This window comes from Ranitomeya variabilis, chromosome 1, assembly GCF_051348905.1.
Source record: "Ranitomeya variabilis isolate aRanVar5 chromosome 1, aRanVar5.hap1, whole genome shotgun sequence".
Classification (NCBI taxonomy): Eukaryota; Metazoa; Chordata; class Amphibia; order Anura; family Dendrobatidae; genus Ranitomeya; species Ranitomeya variabilis.
The window spans coordinates 51461359-51488374 of NC_135232.1; the positions used below are offsets into that span (position 1 = coordinate 51461359).

The following is a 27016-nucleotide window of genomic DNA, read 5'->3' on the forward strand; positions in this document are numbered from 1 at the left end:
TGAATGGCTGGAATGGTCACCAAAGACATGGTTGGGCAATTAACGGCCCGTGATGGAGTCGACATCAACGAAGATTGGAGGCCTTTTTGCCACCATGTAATATATGCGTATATACCGCTGTGCCTGTTAAAAGTATCCCTCCAATAATTGAACCTAACCTTCCACCCAAAAACCTGTAGAAAAGTATGTTCTGTATGGCATCATCCCCACCTCACTTACTGTACAGAGGCAGAGACCCACACCCAATTCCCATTGGGGAACTTTTCTTCTGCCATAGGCCATTTGGATATCTATATCATCATTTGCGGCCATACAAAATTATTAACTTAAAAATTATCCTTCTATATTTGGTCAAATATTTAAATAACTCACATCATAATGTGATGGATGGAACTGCTTCTCTTAAGTTCTGTAACGTTTATAGAACTCAAGCAGTGGGAGATCTGCAATATACATCACATAAGAGACACTGAGATGATTGTATACATCACATAGGAGACACCGAGACTTCTCTATATACATCACATAGGAGACACCATTATGGTTGTATACATCACATAGGAGACACCAAGACTGCTTTATATATATCAGATAGGATACTCCGAGACTGCAGGATATATCACATAGGAGACACCAAGACTGCTGTAATTACATAATAATAATAATAATAATAATAATTTTATTTATATAGCGCCAACATATTCCGCAGCGCTTTACAACTTATAGAGGGGACTTATACAGACAACAGACATTACAGCATAACAGAAATCACAGTTCAAAACAGATACCAGGAGGAATGAGGGCCCTGCTGCTCGCAAGCTTACAATCTATGAGGAAAAGGGGAGACACAAGAGGTGGATGGTAACAATTGCTTTAGTTATTTGGACCAGCCATAGTGTAAGGCTCGGGTGTTCATGTAAAGCTGCATGAACCAGTTAACTGCCTAAGTATGTAACAGTACAGACACAGAGGGCTATTAACTGCATAAAGTGTATGAGAACATGATGGAGGAACGTGATTATGTTGTTGTTTTTTATAAATAGGCCACACAGGGATAATTAGGTTAATGCGTTGAGGCGGTAGGCCAGTCTGACAAATGAGTTTTTAGTGCACGCTTAAAACTGTGGGGATTGGGGATTAATCGTATTAACCTAGGTAGTGCATTCCAAAGAATCGGCGCCGCACGTGTAAAGTCTTGGAGACGGGAGTGGGAGGTTCTGATTATTGAGGATGCTAACCTGAGGTCATTAGCAGAGCGGAGGGCACGGGTAGGTTGGTAGACTGAGACCAGAGAGGAGATGTAGGGTGGTGCTGAGCCATGGAGTGCTTTGTGGATGAGGGTAGTAGTTTTGTACTGGATTCTGGATTGGATGGGTAGCCAGTGTAATGACTGGCACAAGGTAGAGGCATCGGTGTAACGGTTGGCGAGGAATATGATCCTGGCAGCAGCATCAATGATCCACTGAGACTGCTGTATACATCATATAGTAGATATCAAAACTGCTGTCTACTTCACATAGGAGACACAGATAGTCCCGAATACACATCAAATAGGAGACACAGAGCTGTATTCATCACATAGGAGACACCGAGACTGCTGTATACACATCACAAAATCCAATGGAATAAAGAACTTCTTAAAAAAATATATAATACAAAAAATCTTTATTCGATAAATACATACAATGATTAAAAACACAAAAAGAAAGGTATACTGCAGAGAATAAATACAGTGGTTGCATAGTGTCAATCCCTATCCACAGAATTGAGATTTATATAGAAACACATGAATAAGAGCATAGGGGACACCTTGTACTATGATATGATATATTACTATTGGTTCAGTCACTAACACTGATGCTATACAAACCACCATATTTATTCTCTGCAGTATGTATTTATTGAATAAAGATTTTTTGTATTATATATTTTCTTTAAAGAGTTTTCTTCCATTGGTTTTTGCGCAATTTAGAAACTCCTATTACTCTTGACCATATGTGGGTTATCTGTATACATATTACTTAGGAGACACTGAGACTGCCGTCTACACATCACATAGAAGACACTGAGGCTGCTGTTTATACATCACAGTCATAGGAGACACCGAGATGGCTGTATACATCACATAGGAGGCACCAAAATTGCCGTATACACATCACATAGGAGACACCAAGACTGCCATATACACATCACATATGAGACATTGAGACTGCTGTATATATCACATAGGAGACACCAAGACTGCTGTTTATACATAACATAGGAGACACTGAGACTGCTGTTTATATGTCACATATGAGACACTGAGACTGCTGTGTATATATATCACATAGGAGACACCAAGACTGCTGTATATATCACATAGGAGACACCAAGACTGCTGTTTATACACAACATAGGAGACACTGAGACTGATGTAAATATATACATCACATAGGAGAAACTGAGACTGCTGCTTACATATCACATAGGAGACATTGAGACTGTTGTATATACATCACATAAATACTCAGACTGCTGAGTATACATTATAGTATTCACTGAGACTGCTACTTACTCATAACATAGGACACACTGAAACTGAAATATATACATACACTTCCTGTAGAGAGAAACATAGACCTGCCTTCATTTTCTGCAGATAGAGACCTGCCCTACTTCCTGTAGAGAGAAAGAGACTTGTTTCACTCCCTGTAGAGAGAAAAAGACCAGCCCACAATTTCTGTAGAGACACAGGACCTGCCCCACTTCCTTTAGAGAGACAAAGACCGGCCTTCATGTCCTGCAAAGGTCCTTCACTCCAAGACTAGTCCACAATTCCTTAAAAGAGACAGGACTTGCTCCACTTCATATAGAGAGACTGTAGCGAGACGGAGACCTCCCACCCCTTCACGTAGAGAGGCATGCTTTGGGGTGAATAAATTTTGTAGTAATTTTGTTAAATATTGCACTGCCCATCAGATATGAGGCTAAGGTTACAACAACAACCATTTAATACATATACTAGAGACAGGGTTTGTCGTATTGAGAGAATCCCCTAAAGGTCTTAGTAGGCCCTGGGTGGATACAGAACCAACCATGTATGTTTAGGAGATGTCAGGAGGAATTGCTGGACAAGTGTTTGAACCCCAACAGGTGAAAGTGCATGGTTCCTTTGAGTGGTCTTTTTGTCCTGACTCCTCGCCCTCGTTTCGTCCTTGCTTTGTCTGCTGCAGACGCATATATTTTGGCTTAGAAAACCTGACCTACAGGAATATGGGCTCCTAGGGACAATATCATTGAGGTCCTTCAACTTCGTAATGTGGATGGTATTTTGCTCTACATTCATAGTCAGGCTGGATGCAACAGTTCTTCATGAATTAACTGTTTCTCTTGTCTGTCTGTTTTAAAAGGTTGTCCATGAAATCAGAAATTACCCTTATCCGCAGCTTCATCTCCTTGCTCTCCAGGGTCTCAGTCCAGTGCGGCATACGTCTGCTGTGAGGGAAAGCTATGAAGTGAGTAGCTTCCAGCTTCACATGAATGTGTTCAGGATAATCTGACATTCATAACCAAGCCTAGAGCTTAGTGCACCATAAATGAGAGACGGATCATCCATAGTGACTTCTGTGTGTGTGTGATAGTCGATATAACTGAGTGTCTCCCTCTGTGTCCAGTCCACTTTGCATGCACTCTTCATGTGACGTGTCATGGAGTGGTGATCAATCCATCCAACCATCTACGACAAGTGCATGAATGACTGTCCTTCTAGTCTATCGTCTGTCCCACAACCCTTCCATTTATATATTCCGGTGACCAGACACATTAGAGGGGTTTGTCGGAACTTTAACATTGATGGCTTATCCTTAGGATTGGAAATCAATGTCTGATCGGTGGGGATGGAACAACTAGAACTCCATCGATCAGCTGTTCCTTGTGCTGACTTCAATTAGTCCGTTGCTGCATGGCTCCGTCAACGGAAAGTGGCCACGGCCAGGTACTGACCAAACCCCCCATTGATTCAGATATGCAGTACCTGGCCATGGCCATAACTCTGTTGATGGAGCTTTGCTCCACAGCTGAGCAGTTCCGATCCAGGAACAATCGGCAAGAATAAGACATTGTTGACCTATCCTAAGGATAGCGTCCTGGACAGCCCCTTTAACGTTAGTCTCAACCTGTACCTATTACACTATAAACTGTCATAAAATAATTTCAGAATCTTCTAAAATTCCATCCAAGAATATAAGGAACAATTATTCTTACTGATCTCACATCAGATATTGCAATCTAAAGAGATTGTCCACTGCAAATCTTTCTTAAATGCCCAAGTACTCGGAGTTAAATAAGAAGTTGGCGATGTGAGCACTGCAGCCAATCAGTCATCGACGATATTCAGTATTCCATCGTAGCGGACGCACATTATGGTAAAATAATAGAGGCATCAGTGCCTGCAGCACTCACATGATTTAACAATTTGTCAGATTCGCTCAAATTTGGCCGGGAAAGTGGATATATAGATTTTTTTAATATATTTTTTAACCCCTTCCTAAAACGAATCCAGCAAAATGGAATACAATTTTTTTGAGACATTCATAGTCTATTTGATTCACTAATATCACGTTCTGTCCTGATTGCTGTGTGGGTGGGTTCTCCTTAGAGTGATGTCAGACCTATGCTGGGTAAATCTTGACCAATCGGATTTGCTTCCCTTCCCCTCTCCTCCTCCTCCTTTTGAGAAGCTGCAGCTGCATCCCCCTCTTCCCTCTCCATCTTCTATTACCTTTTTTTACTAGATTTTTTTTTTAACTCAGGGAGGAAAAAAAACTATAAAATCTATCGAGAATGAGCTTTTTCAACTGTACATACATTTGAGAGGGGTCTTTAAGCTCCTGGGTCCTATTGCAAAACCTTAAATAGGGCCCCACATACTATATACCATCTATAAAGCTTGTTCACATGTAGTGTTTTTGTTGCAGTTTTTTTGTGTTTTTTAGGTGCGTAAAAACCACAGCATTTTACAGAAACAGCAAAGTCTCATTCACATGGTGCATTTTTGACCTACAGAATTATTTTTTTAATTGCAGCATGTTAATTCTTTCAGTATTTTCTCACTGAAATGGGTTACCACTCAAAAACAACAACAACAAAAAAAATATAGAAGAAAAAACACACAAAAAAGAAAGCTACGTGTAGACAAATCATAAGGCTATGTTCATTCATTGCATTTTTGCTCCATGTTTTTCTGCTCTCTTTGAAATAAAGGAGCTGCTTACAAAAAACAATTTTTGCGGAGTTTTTGAATGGTACATTTGTCTCTTGTGCAAGTGAGGTCCGTAAGCCTTCCTACTCACACTACTGACAAAGTTCTCTCTCTCCTGTCCAGGGACAGATACCTTTTTATAGGGTCTCTATCACGACCTGGGCTCTTCATGTACTGCCGCACCTTCAGGTGTGGGTGCGGGCAAATTACATAAAGTCCTTTGTCCTCCGGTTCTGCTGTGCGACCTGGAGTGCAGCACAACCTCGGGCTCCCAGTGCCCGGTTCCTGTGCTTCAGGTCAGAGGGTGCCCGGTCACAATTCCCCTCTAAGCTCCTTCCTTCTCCTTGGCTCCTTTCCTCAGATGCTCAGTACATTCCAACCCTTCAGGTTATCTTCCGTTCCTGGAGCTGCAGCTCACTCCTGGGTGCACGGCTCCACTCTCTGCTCTCACTCCTCTCTCCTCCACTGTCTGCTCCAGACTAACTCCTCCTCCAGACCAGAATGCTTAAAGCTCTGGAAGCTCCCCTGAATCCGGGTTCAGAGCTCCCCCTCCTGGCCTGGATTCAGAATGTGTTGCATGTAGGTGCGTTACCTGGTAAAGGAAATCCTCCTTGCCTCCAAGCATGATATCACTCTCCCCGAAAGGAAGGCAACATCACTGTAACAACCGGTTACCTGGGGTGTTACACTTGTACTTTTGATTTATGCAAATTTTCTTGAAGCAGCAGTGACTATTGAAGTGTGACCATGTTCTCATTTTGTTACATAGAGGTCTCAACACAAAGATTGGGGTCCTATTGGAGCGATTTAAGTTCTGGATGTCACTTTGTGTCAGAGGGGTCTCTAGACATAGACTAGGATACTGTGCTATAGATTGGGGGTCTCTGTACACAGATGAGAAGTCTCTATGTGTAGAATCCCAGTCTACACATAGAGACCCCTCATCTGTATACAGAGATGCCCAATCTATAGCACAATATCCCAGTCTGGGATATTGTGCTATAGATTGGGCGTCTCTGTATACAGATGCAGGGTCTCTGCATAGACTGGCATACCGTGCTATAGATTGGGGGTCTCTGCATTCATATGAGGGGTCTCTATGCATAGACTGGGGCATTGTGCTTTAGATTGGGGTCTCTGTATACAGATGAGGGTTCTCTATGCATAGACTGGGATATTGTGCTATAGATTGGGGTCTCTGTATACAGATGAGGGGTCTCTATGCATAGACTGGGGTATTGTGCTATAGATTGGGGGTCTCTGTATACAGATGCGGGGTCTCTATGCATAGACTGGGATATTGTGCTATAGATTGGGGGTCTCTGTATACAGATGAGGCGTCTCTGCATAGACTGGCATACCGTGCTATAGGTTGGGGGTCTCTGTATACAGGTGAGGGGTCTCTGCATAGACTGGGATATTGTGCTATAGATTGGGGGTCTCTGTATACAGATGAGGGGTCTCTGCATAGACTGGGATACTGTGCTATAGATTGGGGGTCTCTCTACACAGATGAGGTTTCTCTATATACAGATGATATTGTGCTATAAATTGGGGGTCTCTGTATACAGATGCAGGGTCTCTGCATAGACTGGCATACCGTGCTATACTGTAGATTGGGGGTCTCTGTATACAGCTGATATTGTGCTATGATTGGGGGTCTCTGTATACAGATGAGGGGTCTCTGCATAGACTGGCATACCGTGCTATAGATTGGGGGGTCTCTGTATACAGGTGAGGGGTCTCTGCATAGACTGGGATATTGTGCTATAGATTGGGGGTCTCTGTATACAGATGCGGGGTCTCTATGCATATACTGGGATATTGTGCTATAGATTGGGTGTCTCTGTATACAGATGAGGGGTCTCTGCATAGACTGGCATACCGTGCTATAGATTGGGGGTCTCTGTATACAGGTGAGGGGTCTCTGCATAGACTGGGATATTGTGCTATAGATTGGGGGTCTCTGTATACAGATGAGGGGTCTCTGCATAGAGTGGGATACTGTGCTATAGATTGGGGGTCTCTCTACACAGATGAGGTTTCTCTATATACAGATGATATTGTGCTATAGATTGGGGGTCTCTGTATACAGATGCAGGGTCTCTGCATAGACTGGCATACCGTGCTATACTGTAGATTGGGGGTCTCTGTATACAGCTGATATTGTGCTATAGATTGGGGGTCTCTGTATACAGATGAGGTTTCTCTATATACAGATGATATTGTGCTATAGATTGGGGGTCTCTGTATACAGATGCAGGGTCTCTGCATAGACTGGCATACCGTGCTATACTGTAGATTGGGGGTCTCTGTATACAGCTGATATTGTGCTATAGATTGGGGGTCTCTGTATACAGCTGATATTGTGCTATAGATTGGGGGTCTCTGTATACAGATGAGGTTTCTCTATATACAGATGATATTGTGCTATAGATTGGGGGTCTCTGTATACAGATGAGGGGGTCTCTATATACAGATGATATTGTGCTATAGATTGGGGGTCTCTGTATACAGATGAGGGGTCTTTAGTTATTTGCTGACATTTATATCCATTTATTGTCAATGGATGAAGGGTCCGAGTGACTGATGTGTGCGTTTTTCTCCTTCTCTCACCCAGTATGACCCCTCTGCGCTCTGTATGACAGCTCTGACTGTCTCGCAACCTTTATGATGAAATGTTAAATCTTCTGGGCCACTATTCTGAGCCATGAAACCAATATCATCTCTGCTGGCAGAGGGAGGCTTAGATGAGAAAATGAGAAAATCCAGCATTTTTTAATATAAGGGGTTTTTCAATATAATAATAAAAATGGCTGCGTCGGTGAGGACATTGTGCTCCAGGATGGAGGGTAATAATGTTGTGTATGACTTATACTGAGCTATCCCTCTGTCCATTATGACATGACGCACACATATTTGATATATGTGCCTTTTCAGATATTGATTTTTCAGTTTTTTATATATATCTGATCTTCCAGGTCAGACTTTTAGTGGGTTTTTTTCAGCTTCAGAGACCCCAGAGGGATTCAGCTTTTATTGGCGCAGAAAGCTGCGGCTGGCCATAAATCTCTGCTGCCAAATGGTCATTTTAAATGGGTCTTAGGGGCTCTCATTAAGGAGGGGAATCCCTATATATGATGTCCAATTATATGGATAGAGACTGACATATAAAAACAACCTTTTTAAAGGGAATCGATCACCAAATTTTTGCTAACTAATCTGAGAGCAGTATAATGTAGGGGCTGAGACCATGATTCCAGCGATGTATCACTTGCTGGTCTGCTTGTTGTCATTTTAGTACAAATCCTTGTTTTCTATGCTGCGGATCCAGCAGAGCTCGGAATGCTGAGCTGTGCATATCCCCGCCCACAGCCCTGATTGGCAGAAAGCTGCTAATCAGTGAAGGGGGCGGGGTTACACAGAGCAGGAAGGACCAGGATGGCCCAGCAGCACAGAGTATGTTAGGAGAAGAGTTTACTGATTTTTGTGGGACACAGGAACTTGGCCATTTATGGGAGGGACGGAAAGATCTACTGCTCAAAAATTATGAGTGTAAATGAGCTCCTACAGCACTGATTCTGGTAGACAGTAGTATGTGCAAAGCCGTAGCTAGAAGTGCTTGGATCGCAATATAAAAAAATTGGCAATTGAGCCCCAAATTATTACATGTGCTGTATATGCACTTGGGGGGAAGAAATACAGGTCCTTCTCACAAAATTAGAATATCATCAAAAAGTTAATTTATTTCAGTTCTTCAATACAAAAAAGTGAAACTCATATATTATATAGAGTCATTACAGAGTGATCTAGTTCACGTGTTTATTTCTGTTAATGTTGATGATTATGGCAAGCCATAATCATCAACATTAACAGAAATAAACACGTGAAATAGATCACTCTGTTTGTAATGTCTCTATATAATATATGAGTTTCACTTTTTGTTTTGAAAAACTGAAGTAAAATAACATTTTCATGATATTCTAATTTTGTAAGATGCACCTGTATATATACATATATAATATTTAATATATAATTTTGTGCTTCTGTCTCATGCCTGCTTAATGTGTTTGTTTTATAAAATATCCATTGTCGAAACAGTGTATTTTAAAAGGGACTATCAATCAGGGATTGTAAAATTCATCATTACTTGGCCTTAAAGCAACATGATCTTCATTGCACTAAAACGGGATTTAAATAAAGTTCTTTGCGTTGTATCCTTCATGATTGCTGCTGCTGCTATATTTTTTAGAACATTTTTCTTTTCTTACTAACAACATTCTTAAATTTTGCACCATAATATTTAGCAAAATCAATTGTGAGAATAATTTTCTCACATCTTTTAGCTATTTCCATGGTTTGGTTCACAACATGTTTGACTCGTTTCACTATTTTTGGGCTCCTGTTGCAGAAAAAACTATGGGGGATGATTTCTGCTTCAGACAGTTGTCTTACAGAAAGAAGTGGTTTTGTGAAGGGAAACAGGGATATGGTCTTTCTATTGGGACATATTTAGAAAATTCCTTTAGCTATTTCTAAGGCTAGGTTCACTCCACATTTGCCTATACTTTAGATATTTCAAGGCCTTTATCGCATGAGGCGCTTGGGGGGGAGGCTCCTACTGCATACAGTTGCCCTACAGACTGCTGTTTGTAGAGGGAAAATGTTCTATTTGGAACCTTTTAGCTGTGTCTCAGGCTAAGTTCACACCACATTTATCTATCGTTTTAATATTTCTGGGCTGTTAGTGCAAAGACAGTTTTGTCAGGGAATGCAAAAGCAGCTATGTCGGGGAGTGCAAAAACAGCTATTTCGAGGAGTGCAAAAGCAGCTGTGTCGGGTAGTGCAAAACAGCTGTCGGGGAGTGCAAAAACAGCTGTGTCGGGGAATGTAAAAACAGATGTCGGGGAGTGCAAAAACAGCTGTGTCGTGGAGCGTAAAAACAGCTGTGTCAGAGAGTGCAAAAACAGCTGTCGGAGAGTGCAAAAACAGCTGTGTCAGAGAGTGCAAAAACAGCTGTGTCGGGGAGTGCAAAAACAGCTGTGTCATGGAGTGCAAAAAAACAGCTGTGTCAGGGAAAGCAAAACAGCTGTGTCAGGGAGTGCAAAACAGCTGTGTCGGAGAGTGCAAAAACAGCTGTCGGGAGTGCAAAAACAGCTGTGTCGGGGAGTACAAAAAACAGCTGTGTCAGGGAGTGCAAAACAGCTGTGTCGGGGAATGTAAAAACAGATGTCGGGGAGTGCAAAAACAGCTGTGTCGTGGAGCGTAAAAACAGCTGTGTCAGAGAGTGCAAAAACAGCTGTCGGAGAGTGCAAAAACAGCTGTGTCAGAGAGTGCAAAAACAGCTGTGTCGGGGAGTGCAAAAACAGCTGTGTCATGGAGTGCAAAAAAACAGCTGTGTCAGGGAAAGCAAAACAGCTGTGTCAGGGAGTGCAAAACAGCTGTGTCGGAGAGTGCAAAAACAGCTGTCGGGAGTGCAAAAACAGCTGTGTCGGGGAGTACAAAAAACAGCTGTGTCGGGGAGTGCAAAACAGCTGTGTCGGGGAGTGCAAAACAGCTGTGTCGGGGAGTGCAAAACAGATGTGTCGGGGAGTGCATATTCCCTTAACTATTTCTAAGTCCAGGTTTACACACCGCTTAGTTCTCCTTTAAATTTTTCAGGATTGTTACTCTAGAAAGAGAAGGAGGGAAACCAGTTTTTCTGTTGGGGCACAGTTAGCAGAAATCTTTACTGAGTGATTTGTGTTGTGAAGAGAATGGAAAATGTTTTATTATTCTATTGGGAAAAATGTTGAGGTATTGTAAAAGGCATGTGCACACTGAGCTTGTTAAGGCGTTTGGGAAGTGGAAACCTTCTTTTAATCTCAAAACTTCTAAATAAAGCTTTGCGTTTTCATTCATTTTCTGCTCCGAAAACTCAGCAAAAAGTCTCTGCATGCACATCAACTTAGTAGTTGCTAAGAATGTTTGGCGCTCCTTTCTGGGCTCAATTTCTTTTTTACACAATCACAAGAAACTTTTGGCTATCCAAAAAGCTAAATGTACACCAAATTGGGTTCTGCTATTGGTCATTATTTCTGAGTCTTACTGCAAAAAAGCTGTGGGTGAGGAGGGCTGCAGCCAGTTGTCTTACAGCGTGAAATAATTTTGGGAGGAGAAGGAATGAGAGCTTTTTTCTTTTTGGACACACTTTGAAGACACCGTTGGCTATGTTCACACCACATTTGACTATCCTGATACTATCTGTTAATATCTCTGGGCTCTTAGTGCAGAAAGAGCTGTGAAGGAGTTTCTGATGCAGACAGTTGCCTATACAGAGGGAAATCGCTTTGAGAGAAGGAGGGAAATGGTACTTATTTTTGGACATATTTAGAAGAATCCTTGAAATATTTCAAAGACTAGGTTCACATGAAATTTGGTTATCCATTCAAATCATTCATTTAGTTGTTTTTTTATCAAACACATCTTAAGGTTTTTATCTGTAACTTTCTGATTGTCTCTGTTGAAAAATTTCTGGCAGGATCCGCTTTTTTCACCAGGAAAGCAAAATACGAGACTGTCTCATTTTTGTGTCCTGTTGAATAAGAGGATCCCGACAGATTGAGTGTTTATGGACAACGCAAGTCTACGGCAGCAGGATGCTAGAGGATAGTTTGCCATATTGTTTGGTGTCCATTTTTTCATGACATTTTCAATGTTAGACACGCAAGTATGTGATCTCGGTGTAGCAATAGGAACATATGGCTGATTGTTGTGTCTCTCTGCCTGAAGGAACTGCTACAACTAGAAGACAGACTGGGAAGTGTGACACGAGGAGCCGTGCAGAACATCATCGAACGGTGCACGTTTCCGCACAAGTACAAGAAGGTAAGAGACCCGACTCATTTCAAAAGCATCTACTCAAGAGTTTTTACATCCAATTCCTCAACATTGAAATTGTAATTATGGAAATCACAGGATGGGTAGATGTGTCACTGCACCATGTGTAGAAATCCCAGCACTTACACCCTCGGCAGCTGCCACTGAATGGTCATCTGAGGAATGCTCCACTACTTGGACACAAAAATCATCAAGATCCGCTGTTGGCAGCTCTTGTGCAATTGTCGATCAATTACATTCTAGATGTGCTCAATGGGAGACAAGTCTGAAGATGCTGCAGACCATAGGAGCACATTTAGGCCACACAGGCTGCTCACAGTGACATGAGCAACTTCCGACCTGACGTTGTCGTGTTGAATACTGGGACACCTTTACATTCCCTCATGAAGGCCTCTTCATGGCATTACCCAATTGGCCTCCAGATCAATCTCCGGCTATCATTGAGTCCAAGAAAAAAGCAGGACTCGTCGCTGAAGAGGACAGACCTACATTCGAAACTCCAATATCATCTTGCTCTGCACCATGATAGCCTTTGACAGCGGTGGTGTGAGGTCAATGGACACCTGTAGCCGGATGTCTGGCTCGTGGCCCAATGGGGTGCAAACACTTGCTGACAGTTTTTATAGACACTGAGTGATGCCTTAGGCTCAGTATGTGATGTCTAATTTTAGAATGGGTCTCTACAACCCATTTGAAACTAACTAGACCACGTGGGCAACACCATGAAGAAGCCCTCATGAAGGAACATCATGCCGAACTATTGTCTTTACTCCAGGTGCACTACCAGCTTGACGTTACATTGATTTGGTCATGGAGCCAGTGGTACGGCCATTTCTCCATAGTGTCCCAGAAGCCATTTTTTCAGCATGTCAGTGCCAGATCACATGTTGCAATTACACAGGAGCTGCCAGCAGAGGATCTTGATGATTTCCTCAAGTGCATTCAGCGACAGAACCTTCCCAAACGATAGTTAATACCCTCACTGATAGCAGCCAAGCCTGTAAGTGCCGGGATTTCTGCATGTGTCGCTCATATTCTAGATGTATTCGAGATGTTTGGAAATTTTGTTTGCATTTTTTCATCATTTGCAGATCAGTAACTCGATTGTAATCTTCATCCTGTGATTTCCACAATTCTGCCACTTTTCCTTCTTGGTGTTTCACTTTCAATGTTGAGGAGTGTACATGGTCATCCGCCATTGACTATAATTGTATAACCATTATCCAGGGGGAAGTTTCTATAAACTGAACAATTGCTAAGTAGCAGCCACAAGAAATGTAGTACTACATATGGCCATTCAAATGAATGAGCGACAGTGCACTAGATGGACATTCCAGGTCTCCCAGTGTGTTTGATAATGTATGTTGCTTATAGAGATATTGTAAACTGAGGACTATCCTCTTCGACATCCATATCCCTACAAATGCAGAAGGAAAGGGATTTAAAGGGAATCTGTCAGTAGGATCAACCCTATTAAGCCGTCTATATGGGCATGTAGGTTATAGGATACTGAATAAAATGATACCCTGATATCTACAATCTGACATCTTATTTCAGATAAATTAACGTTTTTCTTAATATGTAAATGAGCTGTTAAGATTTATGGGCCGGACATAGATCTCCCTGAGAATCTGCCTCCAGAGATTATTGGAAAGGAAAAGGGGAGTTACCAGTGTGAGACATGTAGATCTGGAGAGCACACTGGCAGTTATTATATGTCTCACACTGGTAACTTTCCATTTAAAATAAGGTCTGGAGGCAGATTCTCAGGGAGATCTATGTCCTGCCCAGAGATCTTAACAGCTCATTTACATATTAAGAAAAATGAGGATTTCTAGGAATTCTCTGGAATAAAATATCGGACGACCGTTAACAAGGTATGATTTTATTCAGCTTCCTATGACCTGCATGCCCATATAAATGGCATGGTAGGGTGGATGCTACTGGCAGATTCCCTTTAAAGACCTTTAGAGATGTCCTAATTTACTTTACTATCATCTAATAAGGGATTTTATATTTTTTCTCGCTGACATGACATACATTTTTTCAAATGGGGTAGATTAGTGATCGAGCCCCATGCTAGAGTCCCCATCCCGCATGTTTTGTGGCTCCTAGACAACCAATAAACATGCAGGGATTGAGCACCATACACAGTTATGCTGTAGCCATGTTGGCTACTGGCAATATTGTGATTGGCCAGCCCCATTGGGTCTTATCGAAGACTCGGTGACGCGATGCTCGACACACTTTCCTCACGCGCACCTCTCGGCGCCTGAGAAGATTTTTACCATCACTGAACTGGCACTGAGAGGTGGGCGTGTGTTATGGACCTGGTGGTTAGGTGCACCAGGAATGACCTGATAGTTAAACACGGAATCGGGACGAGCTCTGGGGAAATGGGAACTCTGCTGACCGCAAACCCTACTCCTATCAACACAACTAGAAATAGCCGTGGAGCGTGCCTGACTCTGCCTAGACGCCTCTTCACAGCCTAAGAGCTAACTACCCCTAAAGAAGGAAACAAAGCCTCACTTGCCTCAGAGAAATTTCCCCAAAGGTAAAAGCAGCCCCCCACAAGTATTGACTGTGAGTTAAGAGGAAATCACAAACACTGGATGAAATAGGCTTTAGCAAAGAGAGGCCAGTCTAACTAAACAGATTGAGGATAGAAAAGGGATCTTTGCGGTCAACACAACAAACTACAAAAACCACGCAGTGTGTGCAAAAAATACCCCCGCACCGACTCACGGTGCGGTGGTGCCACTCTGCACCCCCATAGCTTCCAGCTAGCCAGGCAGTTTCATGATAGCAAGCTGGACTAGAACTTAGCAAGAAAAACCATAAGTAAGAAATGAACAAGCCGGAACTTAGCTTTTGCTGGAGTAGTCAGGTCCTCAGAAAGATCCAGGAGAGATCTGAACCAGTACTAGAACATTGACAGCTGGCATGGAGTAATGATCTGAGTGGAGTTAAATAGAGAATCCAGCCTAGCCCTAAACGAGGGCAGGTGGAGAAGGAATCTCAGAACCAGCAGCTCCACTCACAGCCACCAGAGGGAGTCCACGGACAGAACTCACCGAAGTACCATTCATGACCACAGGAGGGAGTTCGAGAACGGAATTCACAACAGGCGTGGGGAGCAGTGAATAATTATTTTGAATTTACATCTGCTTAACTGGGCAGTGCGAGGCTCTTACTTCTCCAGTGCTGACAGTAAGAAAACTGGAGAAGTGAGAGCAATAAAAGTTGCATATCCTGAAAGGGCTGCCCAAACCCTATTTCAGGATATCATTAGTATAGTACAAAATAAGTCACCTGACAGATTCCTTTTAACGTAATAAATAAATACATTTAAAAAAATTACCACATTTTTAATAACCAGCTGAGGGAAAGCAGACAGCTGGGGGCTGATATTCATAGGCTGGGAAGAGCAAGATAACCATGGGCCTTCCCAGTCTGCTGCTGATTATAAAAAATGAGGGGACCATAAAAAAATTATGTGGGGTCCTCCCCATTTTTGATTACGAGAAAAGGCAAAGCAGTCAGTGATGAGCTGATATTATCAATCTGAGCAGGTCCATGGTTATCTGGCCCTTCCTATCCTAAAAATTCCAGCCCACAGCTTCCCTAAAAATGGCACATCAGACTAGATGCACCAATTATGATGCTTAGCTTCGGCTATTCCCGATTGCCCTGATGCAGTGACAGTTGGGCTAATGGGGTGGATGTTAGTAATGGAGAGGTGTCTGTCAGACACCCCCATTACTAACCCAGTAGTCACAAGAAATACGCACACACAAAAACACTATTTATTAATGAAAGAAAACTATGCTGGTCCGTCGTAGTCCACATGGAGATTCCATGACGATCCTCGAATCTGTCATGGGACCCGATGGCTGTGATGTGCAGTGACATCAGTAAGGTTACCTCAGTTCACAGCTGCCAGGTCACACAGAGGGCAGCGAGAGAGCCATGTAAATTTCACATTTTACTGTGAATTTTATCTCCGTACATTATAATAAAAAGAGAAAATTTGCTGAAAAATTCCGCTACATTAATCAACAAGATGAAGATTTAAAAAATTTAGAACGAAAGTGAATTTTTACCTTGTAGATTAAAGTTTCCGTCAGCAAGTCCACATTGGGAATCTGCAGCACTTCCGGACCTTGATGACATCGTCCAATTCTCATGACCTTTTTTCTTATCTTTTCATTATTTTAGAGCTCTTTCATGACACATTTTTCCTTATTGCCCCACAGAGAATGCCACACGATGGCAAAGACACAAAAGAAGACGAGGAGGAGACAGACACGGATGAAAAGTGCACAATCTGCCTGTCGATGCTTGAAGACGGAGAGGACGTGAGGTAATTAGAGTCTTTTTCAGTCTCCCCTTTATACAACAATGTGCTCAAAACAAGGCTTGTTCTTAAAGGGGGAGTCCACTGAAAAAAATTCCCTATGTTTTTTTGCATATTTTGATAATAAGATATTAAAAAATGCTAAAAAAAATATAGTTTGTGATATGGGGCGTTACTTTCTGTTGCTTGTAATCAAAATGGCTCCATTCTCATTTTAGAAAACATAATTTAGTTGCTTTTTCTACATGCTGACCACTGATTGGTTGATTATAGGACCGAACATACACTGTTCAGCAACCATGAATGTGATTGGTCAAAGGCCATGCCTAATAAGTCTTCAAGCTCCGCTCTCATTCAGAAATAAACACCACCCCTCAGGATTATTTCCTATACTTTAAACAGTGATACTGCAGGAAGGGCAGAGTAAAACATTTCCGGGGATACCTGTAAACTTTTCGTTGTCCCATTAGCTTTGTAAGTGCACTTGCAGTCCTCAGCTCCTCTTCACTTCTCCCCAGCTCCACTTCTTAACTAACAATGGAGAGCAGAGGTGATTTAATGCATCAGAAGCTCTGTCTCCACTGTCAATTAAAAAGTGGAATGGGGCGCCGGCAGGAAGAAGTGAAGAGGTGCCGACCGAGGACTGCAAGTGCACAGACTTGCCCGCCAGTGCACTTGCAGACCTAACTTGCATATGAATAAAAGGCAAATTTAAGACAAATTCTGGAAGGTTGCTGTGCAGCCTAGTGTCCCTAGATTAATAAGGCTATGTTCACACGTTCAGGATTTCCATCCTTTTTTTTCCTGACTGAAACTGCAGGTCTCTGCAGAAAACGCAGGTGCGTTTTTGGTGCGTTTTTGGTGCGTTTTTTAGTGCGTTTTTTAGTGCGTTTTTTGATGCAGTTTTGTCTGCAGATTGTCTGTGTTTGACAGAAATAAAGTTTACTGCAGTGGGGGGGAAAAAAAAAAAAAAAATGATGTCATTTCCTTGTCCAACCCTTTTCTTCTTCCATCCTCCATTTTGGAACTTAACACACGTATTTAAGTGCCACGTGCCACGTATTTAAGTGCCACGTGCCACGTATTTAAGTGCCACGTGCCACGTATTTAAGTGCCACGTATAAGTGCCACGTGCCACGTATTTAAGTGCCACGTATTTAAGTGCCACGTGCCACGTATTTAAGTGCCACGTGCCACGTATTTAAGTGCCACGTATTTAAGTGCCACGTATAAGTGCCACGTATTTAAGTGCCACGTGCCACGTATTTAAGTGCCATGTATTTAAGTACCACGTATTTAAGTGCCACGTGCCACGTATTTAAGTGCCACGTATTTAAGTGCCACGTATAAGTGCCATGTGCCACGTATCACGTATAAGTGACACGTATCACGTATAAGTGACACGTATCACGTATTTAAGTGCCACGTATCACGTACAAGTGCCACGTGCCACGTATTTAAGTGCCACGTTTCCCGTATTTAAGTGCCACGTCTTTCATTTGCACGTATTTTTCCTATTGTAAGGTGGCATTAATCCCGGTTAATAATGGAGAGGCGTTAATAAGACGCCTATCCATTATTAATCCTATTAAAGGGTTAAATGGCGGAAAAAATTGGCGTGGGCTCCCGCGCAATTTTCTCCGCCAGAATGGTAAAGCCAGTGACTGAGGGCAGATATTAATAGCCAGAAGAGGGTCCATGGTTATTGGCCCCCCCTGGCTACAAACATCTGCCCCCAGCCACCCCAGAAAAGGCACATCTGGAAGATGCGCCTATTCTGGCACTTGGCCACTCTCTTCCCACTCCCGTGTAGCGGTGGGATATGGGGTAATGAGGGGTTAATGCCACCTTGCTATTGTAAGGTGGCATTAAGCCCGGTTAATAATGGAGAGGCGTCAATAAGACGCCTATCCATTATTAATCCAATGAAAGGGTTAAAAAAAAAAACACAAACACTAGAAAAAAAATATTTTAATGAAATAAAGACACCCACTTTTTGACCATATTTTATTGTACGCTCAATCCGTCCTGAAGACCCTCGACCTGAAAAAGACGCAAAATAAAAAAACAAATTCATACTCCCTGGCCCTGTCCGCAGAAATCCATCGAGGGTCCCACGAAGATCTTCCATGGAGAACAGACACATCCAGAGATATGTCTGCTCTCCACGGCTGCAGCAACACACTGACAGGAGCCATAGTTCCTGTCGGTGTGTCACTGCGCATGCGCGAGCGAGTTAACCGGCGGTCATTGACCCCGGCTCTCTCGCTTAACGGCAGTGCTGCGTGGGAAAGTTCAACGCAGCTGTACTGCCGTTAACCGAGACGCCGGAGTCATTGAGCTCCGGGACAGTACGCGATACACTGCTAGGAGCTTCACTCCTGGCAGTGTATCGCCGGAGAGCAGCCGATCGGCGTGGGACACTCGTTTTATGGATTCTGCGGACAGGGAGTATGGATTTGATTTTTTATTTTGTGATTTTTTCCTGGAGGATCGAGGGCTTCGCCTACAAGTGTGCTGTTGGTGAGTATATACTCTATGTTATGTGTTGTATGTACTGTACTGTGTGTCATGTATGTGTACTGTGTGTTTGTGTTTGGTGTGAACTTTAGTATTGTGCTAAGTCGCCGGACACAGGGACAACTCTCCCATCCTAATACCGGATGGGAGTAGTAGTCCGATACGGCGACTTAGCACAATAGAGGCATATCGTCGCATGGGGACGGACACACAGACTTACCAAATCAATCAGACGCCCGACATCGATCCCCATGCGACGGTATGCCTCCATGATGACAGTCTCTTCGTGACACAGTCGGGACCACACACGCCGCCCACGGACTTCCGCCCACGCACTTCCGCCCGCTCTCCCGCACTTCCTGCAGCAGCGGTTCTGCACATCAAACCGCAGTAAAACACGCAGATATATTTTTGATCTGCGTGTTTTACTGCGATTTTGACCTCACAATGGAGGTCTATGGGTGCAGAACCGCTGCGGTTCAGGAAGAAGAATTGACATGCTCCTTCTTTTTTCCGGGAGCTATTCAGCACGGCTTTTTTTTTAAATTTCCGGACCATGTGCACAGTGTGTCCTGTTTTCCATAGGGTACAGTGTACTGTACCCTGCATGGAAAACAGCTGCGGAACCGCAGCGGCAAAACCGCCGCGGTTCCGCGGTAAAAAACGCACTGTGTGAACATGGCCTAACACTGTGCTGCTAGAGCGCTGAAACAGCAGTCAAAGCCGGCTGTCAATCAGCATGACACCAGTAGTCCTGCCCTGTCAGCAGGAAGACCAACTGCTGCTGTTTTGGCAGGGAGCAGCTGAATCTCTGGCAGGAGCGGTCAATTACCAGCACCGGGTACAACAGATACGTAGTTGCCTCTATTAGCAACTACACACCTTTTTTTCTAAAGTCCCGGATATCCTCTTTAAAGAATCATATATTAAGGCTTTCATCTCATGCTAGGCTTAATTCGGACCCATTTTTTGGCCTTAAATAAATGGACAGATTCTCAGTTATCTCATTCTGAAGTAACTGCAGAAAGAGCCAGTAAAATACACTGGAAAATGTATAGCGAAACCCAATTGTAAAAATTATGTTTAGCCCAAAATACATACATTTTAAGTTAAACAAAATGTCCTAGAAGGTGTCCATATCCTGTAACTTTCATCATAATCAAATAATCATATTTTGAGGCTTGAGGCCGATTTTCCTTTATACTAGTCTTAGTTGCACCACATTTTTGGCCCTAAATAAATGAAAAGGTGCTCAGAAAAGGACAGAAAAGTTACAAACTCTCACTCAACGAGCTCAATGAAAGATTCTCAGTTAACTCATTCTTCAGCAGCTAAAGAAAGAGCTTGTAAAAGCAAATTTTTGAATGAAACCCAGTTGCGAAAAAACTCTTTGGCGTTTCCATATCTTTTAGCTTTCATCATAACTAAATATTTCTTTATGCTTTACTTTATAGTTGGCCAATTATGCCATTTTTTATTGTTTAAGACAGTAGCGAATCTACTAAAAAAAAATTTTGTGCCCTTCCAGGAGGTTACCCTGCATGCACCTGTTCCACCAAGTCTGCGTTGACCAGTGGTTGGCCACCAGTAAGAAGTGTCCGATCTGCAGAGTGGACATTGAAACGCAACTGGGAGAAGACAGTTGAGAAGACGAGGACTTTTTTTTATTTTTCCGTCAGGATCCCATGTTCCTTATCAGGTCACGTGGCCATTGCCTGCAGCAAAACTTTGCCTTCTGAGCCATTTGTTTTAGAGGACGGCCTGCAAGCACGTTATTCTGTAGACGAATTGCAGGCATCCAACAATTACCAGAGGATCTTAACAGCCATAATGCCCCGTTGCATTGGAAGCTGGCCTTCCTAGAGCCAAAGAGGGCGATTGCTGGAGTTGGAGACTAGCTCTTGGAGGTACTAGTGTGGTAGTCTGGCTTGCCAATCCTGCGCTCCAAAGGATTGTATATATACCTCTCCAATAAGTAGAATCAAGTAGGGGTACATAGCTACAGTATTTATGTGGACGGCATCTGGAGCATGTTTGCTTATTTAAAAAAAATGTTCTGTGTTTGATGCCCTAGTCATCTTGTGGTGGACTTGTTGCTATTAGCCTAATTTTGCACCAAATATTATTTTATAAATTTTTTTTTATTTATTGATAATTTTTTTTTATTATTTGTATTTTTTTTTTTTTTTTTATTTTTTTTTTTGGTGCTGGGGTGAGCCATTTATGGTTGATTCGTGTGAAATTTCCCAAAACTTCCAAAATAAGAGGCTACAGAAAAAAAAAAAAAAAAACCTGTTTACAGTCAAACGGAGGAAAGTCGTAGCCTTTAGTTTGTTTTTTTCTTTTACGTAATGTATTTATTACACTTCTTATGTTTACAAAGGATTGTATAAAGGGCAAAATAACTTCTCCCGCTATTACAATGGTTTACTCTGCTTTTGCCGGGGCTTAGAAAAAGTAATTCCGTATAGACCGTTTTCTCAATTTTTAGACTACTGAGTTCATAATTCTTGAGGGTCTTTGACGAATTATGTAAATTCAGTTAAACGCTCGAGACCCTAAATTAATCCTTAACCTCATCATGCCATCTCAAAAGAAAAAAATCATTATGACAGTAATTACAGTGAGTCTTATTCTACTATAATGCCAAAATATGCCTGTGAAGATTGGCAAAAATGTTTTTTTTTTTCATTTTTTACAACTTTTGTACAAACTATGTCACATGCCATTGATAAGTATTAAATTACCCATACGGTAGGTCCAAAACATTTTGGGGGAAATTGAAACAATTTTAAAAAGTTGTATTCATTATGTGGTTACATAAAAAGTTTAGATTTTATTGTGAAAAGTCCTTATTAAATTCAGGGTTCATTTTGACACTGATAACTCTTTTTGTGCCATAAGACTCCTAGGCCTTTACTCTAGCATTATTGAAACTTTTATGGGGTTACATCATACTACATTATTAATACCTTGGTAGCCCGAAAGCCTTTACCTCAATGGCTTCACCAACTGTTTACAGTCTTCATTTAAGAGCACAAATTATGGTGGCCATAGCCATAAAGATGAATTGTCCAAAAGGTCCAAAAATTATCCATTAAATCAATTATTATCACAGAAGTGACATTTCCAAACTCAGTTTCTTTACTTTACGTCTATATAAGACAAACTTGAATTTTTTTTTTACTCAGCTACTAAAATACCATCTGTCATAACCTGGCAACCGCATTTGTTAATGAAGTATGACATGCCATAGCTCAAGAGATCATGCTTCCCAGCAGGTACATGCCATGTTCAGGAGATTGAGACTTTCAGACTTGTTCTTGCATTGAAGTGCAGTGAAGCATATTATGGACGTCAAACAAATGACCAGTCAACTCCATGGGAAACTGTCCAAAGGTCAAAATATCTGGACCCTAAGGGCCTCCTGAGTCATGGCAGGGCAAGTTTCATTAACAAATGAAATAGCCCACAATGACAGATCTATGCTAGCAATTCAGTTCAAATATTCAATCTTCCTGGAAGAAAATTTTGAAATTTCAGCAAATAGTTTTGTTTCATGAAAATCCCAAATTTCAGGTATGCATAGGTTTGGAATATTAGTCATTATGGCTACCTATTTTCAATCTCAAGAGAGATTTGCATTGTGTAAAGTGGGAACGCCATGGGGTGCTAAGCCAGGCCATGTAGTGGAATGGCCATGGGGGCACACCCAACCCCTTTAAGCATAAGCAGAGCAAACCATAAATCACAGACATGAAGAAGGGTCTATTACATACAAGGTCTTCATTATGGACCCTCCTTGAGCCTGGAACAATCAGTGCATGGTATAAAAAGCCCATCAGAGTGTATCAGGATGGAAAAAGTATTACATTATCGCCTAATGAACAAGCACATTTTTTCTAAAAAAAACAAAAAAAAAAACACAAACAAACAGAAAAAAGGAAAGCAAAAGCACCAAGTTTTTAATGGAAGTATATATGTGTGTATGAAACCCTTAACGGTAAAGCGTAATGTCGCAGATCGTATTGGTGTATAGGGTTCCATGTGTTTAATATCTCGTGAGAATACGACAATGTAGAATGATTTTTTTCGAGTCTGTAGGAATCAACTGTTGATAGTTTACAGGGTTTTGTGAGTTTCAATGCCTTATATTTAACAATCATAATTTATGACTAACTTGTAGACTTTTTTGTGAATTCTTATTTAATTATTTTTATAGTTGTTTTGGCCTTTTTAATTATAATTTATTTATTTAGAGACGATACTAATTTTTTTTATATATGGATATCTATAAATATACATAACTCCTATTACCTCATATTTTGCATTGCTCTGGACTGGAATGCTTTGCATGTGATAGTAACTTTTAAAACAAATGAAATCTTTATCTTGTGGAAAAAAAAAAGTAATAATAATTCAGGGTGTGTGATTATGAACTGTATTACTGTGGTGCTGTAATCTTGGATACATTCCTTACGAATGCAAACCTTTGATTCTGTATGCTGTGACCTAGTGGATAACTGCAATATAGTGGACGTGTTTAGCACATATACATATTATTTGCACTCATAAATCGAACCGAGATGACCATTTTACTTTTCTCACTGTCTATTAAATAATCCTGGTACGACAAACTTGAAGCCAAACGAACCGTTGCCCCCCCAAAAAATGTGTTTCCTAATCAATAGTAATGGAGTAACTGAGTGCTAAGCACTTCTGCTGCTTGACGAAAAATCTTCGTACAAAGAAAATTCCTTTATGTTCTTAAAGGGATTGTTTATCAATTAGAGGGGCCTCTTATTCTGGATTCTCATCAATGAGCTGAACAAAGAAAAAAAAATAAAACAAAAAGGCATTTTTGTCCCTGGAGGACCCAACCCATGTAATTCTTCATTTGTCCTGTGGTGTCGCTGCAGGGAAATTAAACACTTGATCTGAACACACTGATCACTAGGGATTTGAGAGATGGGATAAGCTGTGATCAACTTGATTTTTATGAGCCCTTCCAAGAAAATGAACTATACAACTCCTTTAAGTTTCCCTCATCTGTTAAGTCATTAAAATGTTTTAATTTGTTTGATCTGCTAATTGGAAAGTTAAGCGGTTAGGCGGCAGTTAACAGGGCCACCATTACTGTTTAAATGGATGTTGTCAACCAGGTTTCCCAGAGTCCCTAATAGTAGCAATGAGAAAATATCACTAGTTTATGTATACAATGGCCAATCAGGACTCTGGGAGAGCTGGAACCACAATGGCAGTGATATTTTTTATTGTTTCCCAAAAATATATTAAATCTTCGAATAGAACCATTGACAGACTGACTGAAGAAATCTGGGGATTTTTTCTTAAATTTTGATAGGAAATGATATGTTAAAATTCATGCTTAGAATTATTGTCCGTTTTTTGTGACATTTTTTTTTTTACTGAAAAGCAAAAATGAAGAAATGATGTTTTGTTTTTTGTTTTTTTAAATTCCGATGAGCATTTTAGAAATTTTAGAACACCACAATCTCTATTATTAGGAGCACTAACGGAGTCACAACACTCCCACCAGTGATGTCATGATGACATCATCAGACTTTTTTTTTTTTTTAAAGTGGAATTTCCCTTTAAATTGTATTTTAGAATTTCAAGGTTTGTTTACTGGAATGGAATTATGAATATTTAAAGGAAAACTGTACAAAAAGTATAAAGGAGCAGAATCTAATACTAAACATATGCAGAATATAAAAGTATCAGTCTTAAAATCTGCTATTATTCCATAAGGAGGATCTGGCCACGTGCGCCCTCCCATGGCGGTGCCATTGTTGCATTTTCTCTCTATGGAGAGTTCTCACGTTTTCTTCTTTATAAGCAAATTTTCTTTGACTTGAAGCTGCTGCCACTTGAATATATGCAAATATATAAAGAGCTATTACAGTGATGCCCTGCAAACTGCATGTAGGAAGCTAAAGTAAACTGACGTCTTTTCATTAAAAAGATTCTTGCCTTCTTTTTTTGCCAGATTTGGTTGCTCCTCACCCTTCATAGCAGAACTTCTTCCATCTGCCCATGAACTATAGCATCCGACATTGAGGGCTGGGACTTAAAAATGATTGACAGGGGGTGGGACTTAAAAATGATTGACGGGGTGGGACTTAAAAATGATTGACAGGGGGTGGAACTTTAAGGCGACTTAAAAATGATTGATAGGTGGTTGGATTTCAAGATGATTGACAGTGGGTGGGATCACAAAATGATTGACGGGGTGAAACTTCAGATGGATAGACAGTGGGTGGAACTTTAAGATAATTAAAGGGTGGGACTTCAAAATGATTGACGGGGTGAAACCTCACAATGATTGACAGTGGGTTGAGCTTTAACATGATTAAAGGGGTGCTACTTCAAAATGATTGACAGAGGCTGGGGATACAAAATGATAGATGAGGTGGGAATACAGAATAATTGACAGGGATGCAACTGCAGAATGATTGACAGCGGGTAGTATTAAAAGGTTGATGCTTCAAAATGTTTGACGGGTGAAGCTGCAACATGACTAACGGGGCAGGAGTTCAAGATGATTGACAGTGGGTGGGATTTTAATATGATTGAAAGGTTGTGGGACTTCAAGTTAAATGAGGGGTGATAAGACTTCAAGATGATTGACAGGGGGTGGGACACCTATTTGATTGGCTATTATGCAAAGATATTGGCGGAAACCAAGGCAATGAGCGAGGAATATTGGTTTTAGCTGCTTAAACCAGGAAGTTAGCTGCTTTTCAAAGATGGTAACACCATGGCTATTGCTGTTGTCATCTCTGAACGTTCCGTCCACGCAACACTGATGATGATAGTAGTCCTATAGTACAACAGAGTTTATATTATATGGAGATACATACTCATTCACCAATAAATCTTAATGACAAATTTTTTGGGGGACAACCCTGATAGGGTCTATGGAAGTCATGAAGTATTAATAGAAGCAGCAGCCTGCAGAATATTATACAGGAGTACTAAGAATTGTAGCTGTGAATCCAGTTCTGGAGTGAGATAAAACACTTACTAGAAGCAGCAGCAGCATGGACCTGTTCTGTTCTGCCCCCTCGTCTCACTTTCCATAGACTTCAATAGGCAGTTATAATCAAACACCTTAGTGATCTCAAAGTCTCTCTTGTTTAGAACAAAAACAAATTTAAGTTGATTTTCAGAGTAGTTCAGGAGGTCAGAGGGGATTGGAGAAGAAGTGGCTCATGAATAGAGATAGAAGCATATCTCCCTGGTAATATTTATTACAAAGTTTTTTATACTTGTTGTACTATTGCATTTCCCATAGATTCTTGATAGAACAATTTCTCTGCTTCCATGTTTAGGAGTCCAGTGGGTGGTACTAGCTAGTGATGGACAGCCTCCCCTATATAACTGTGCATGCAGAAATGGACAGATCATGAATTAGACCCGCCCACTGGACTCTTAGGTATCGAAAGTGACTTCAGGGATTTAAACGGATGAAATAGCTATAATGACTTTTTTTTTTAAAGAAAACTAGATAAAACCTGCTCTTCTTCTCCCGTTTTTTTCCATACTGCCCACATTTAGGACTGCGAGTACAATGAGACCCCTTTAACCTCTAGATTGCCAAAATGAATCTTCTATCTTTGAATGCTGCAACACTCTATACCTCCAACAGTAATGCGGTAAAATAATACGGTAAAATATGACTAATTCATCCCGCGACCTGGCGGAAAATGTAATATTCTCACTTTGCAATGAGTAAGAGAAAAGTTAATGTAAAAATCCAATTATTGTAATCTCGGAGCGTCACACGGAGCAGGTTTTTAAGGCGCCACTTCTGTCGGCTTTGATAATGGCTTGTATTGTTGTCGCGCGGATGTGCCGCTCTCCAGACGACGGCGAGGTGAGCGGAGCACGATGCTGCCGCTCCGCACAGTCTCATCTGTCTGCACTCCCAATGTTCTACAAGTAAAGTTTTCTAATCGAGTCCCGCAAAACTCATCTTTGTAAATTTGTTTGTT

General features: G+C 41.4%; 1 protein-coding gene across 2 annotated transcripts in view; it reads left to right on the top strand.

Moving 5' to 3' along the window:
- The window catches only part of ARK2C (arkadia (RNF111) C-terminal like ring finger ubiquitin ligase 2C), a 174146-nt gene extending 147621 nt beyond the window's left edge, over positions 1-26525 (top strand). Inside the window, exons 5-8 of one of the 2 annotated variants that reach the window (XM_077283572.1) lie at positions 3393-3497; positions 12014-12109; positions 16381-16487; positions 20530-26525. In XM_077283572.1, the coding sequence (XP_077139687.1) occupies positions 3393-3497; positions 12014-12109; positions 16381-16487; positions 20530-20647 (426 nt within the window). In that variant the 3' untranslated portion in view covers positions 20648-26525. The remainder of the gene's footprint in view (positions 1-3392; positions 3498-12013; positions 12110-16380; positions 16488-20529) is intronic. The other variant, XM_077283582.1, reaches the window with a different exon arrangement.
- The last annotated feature ends 491 nt before the right edge of the window (positions 26526-27016 follow it).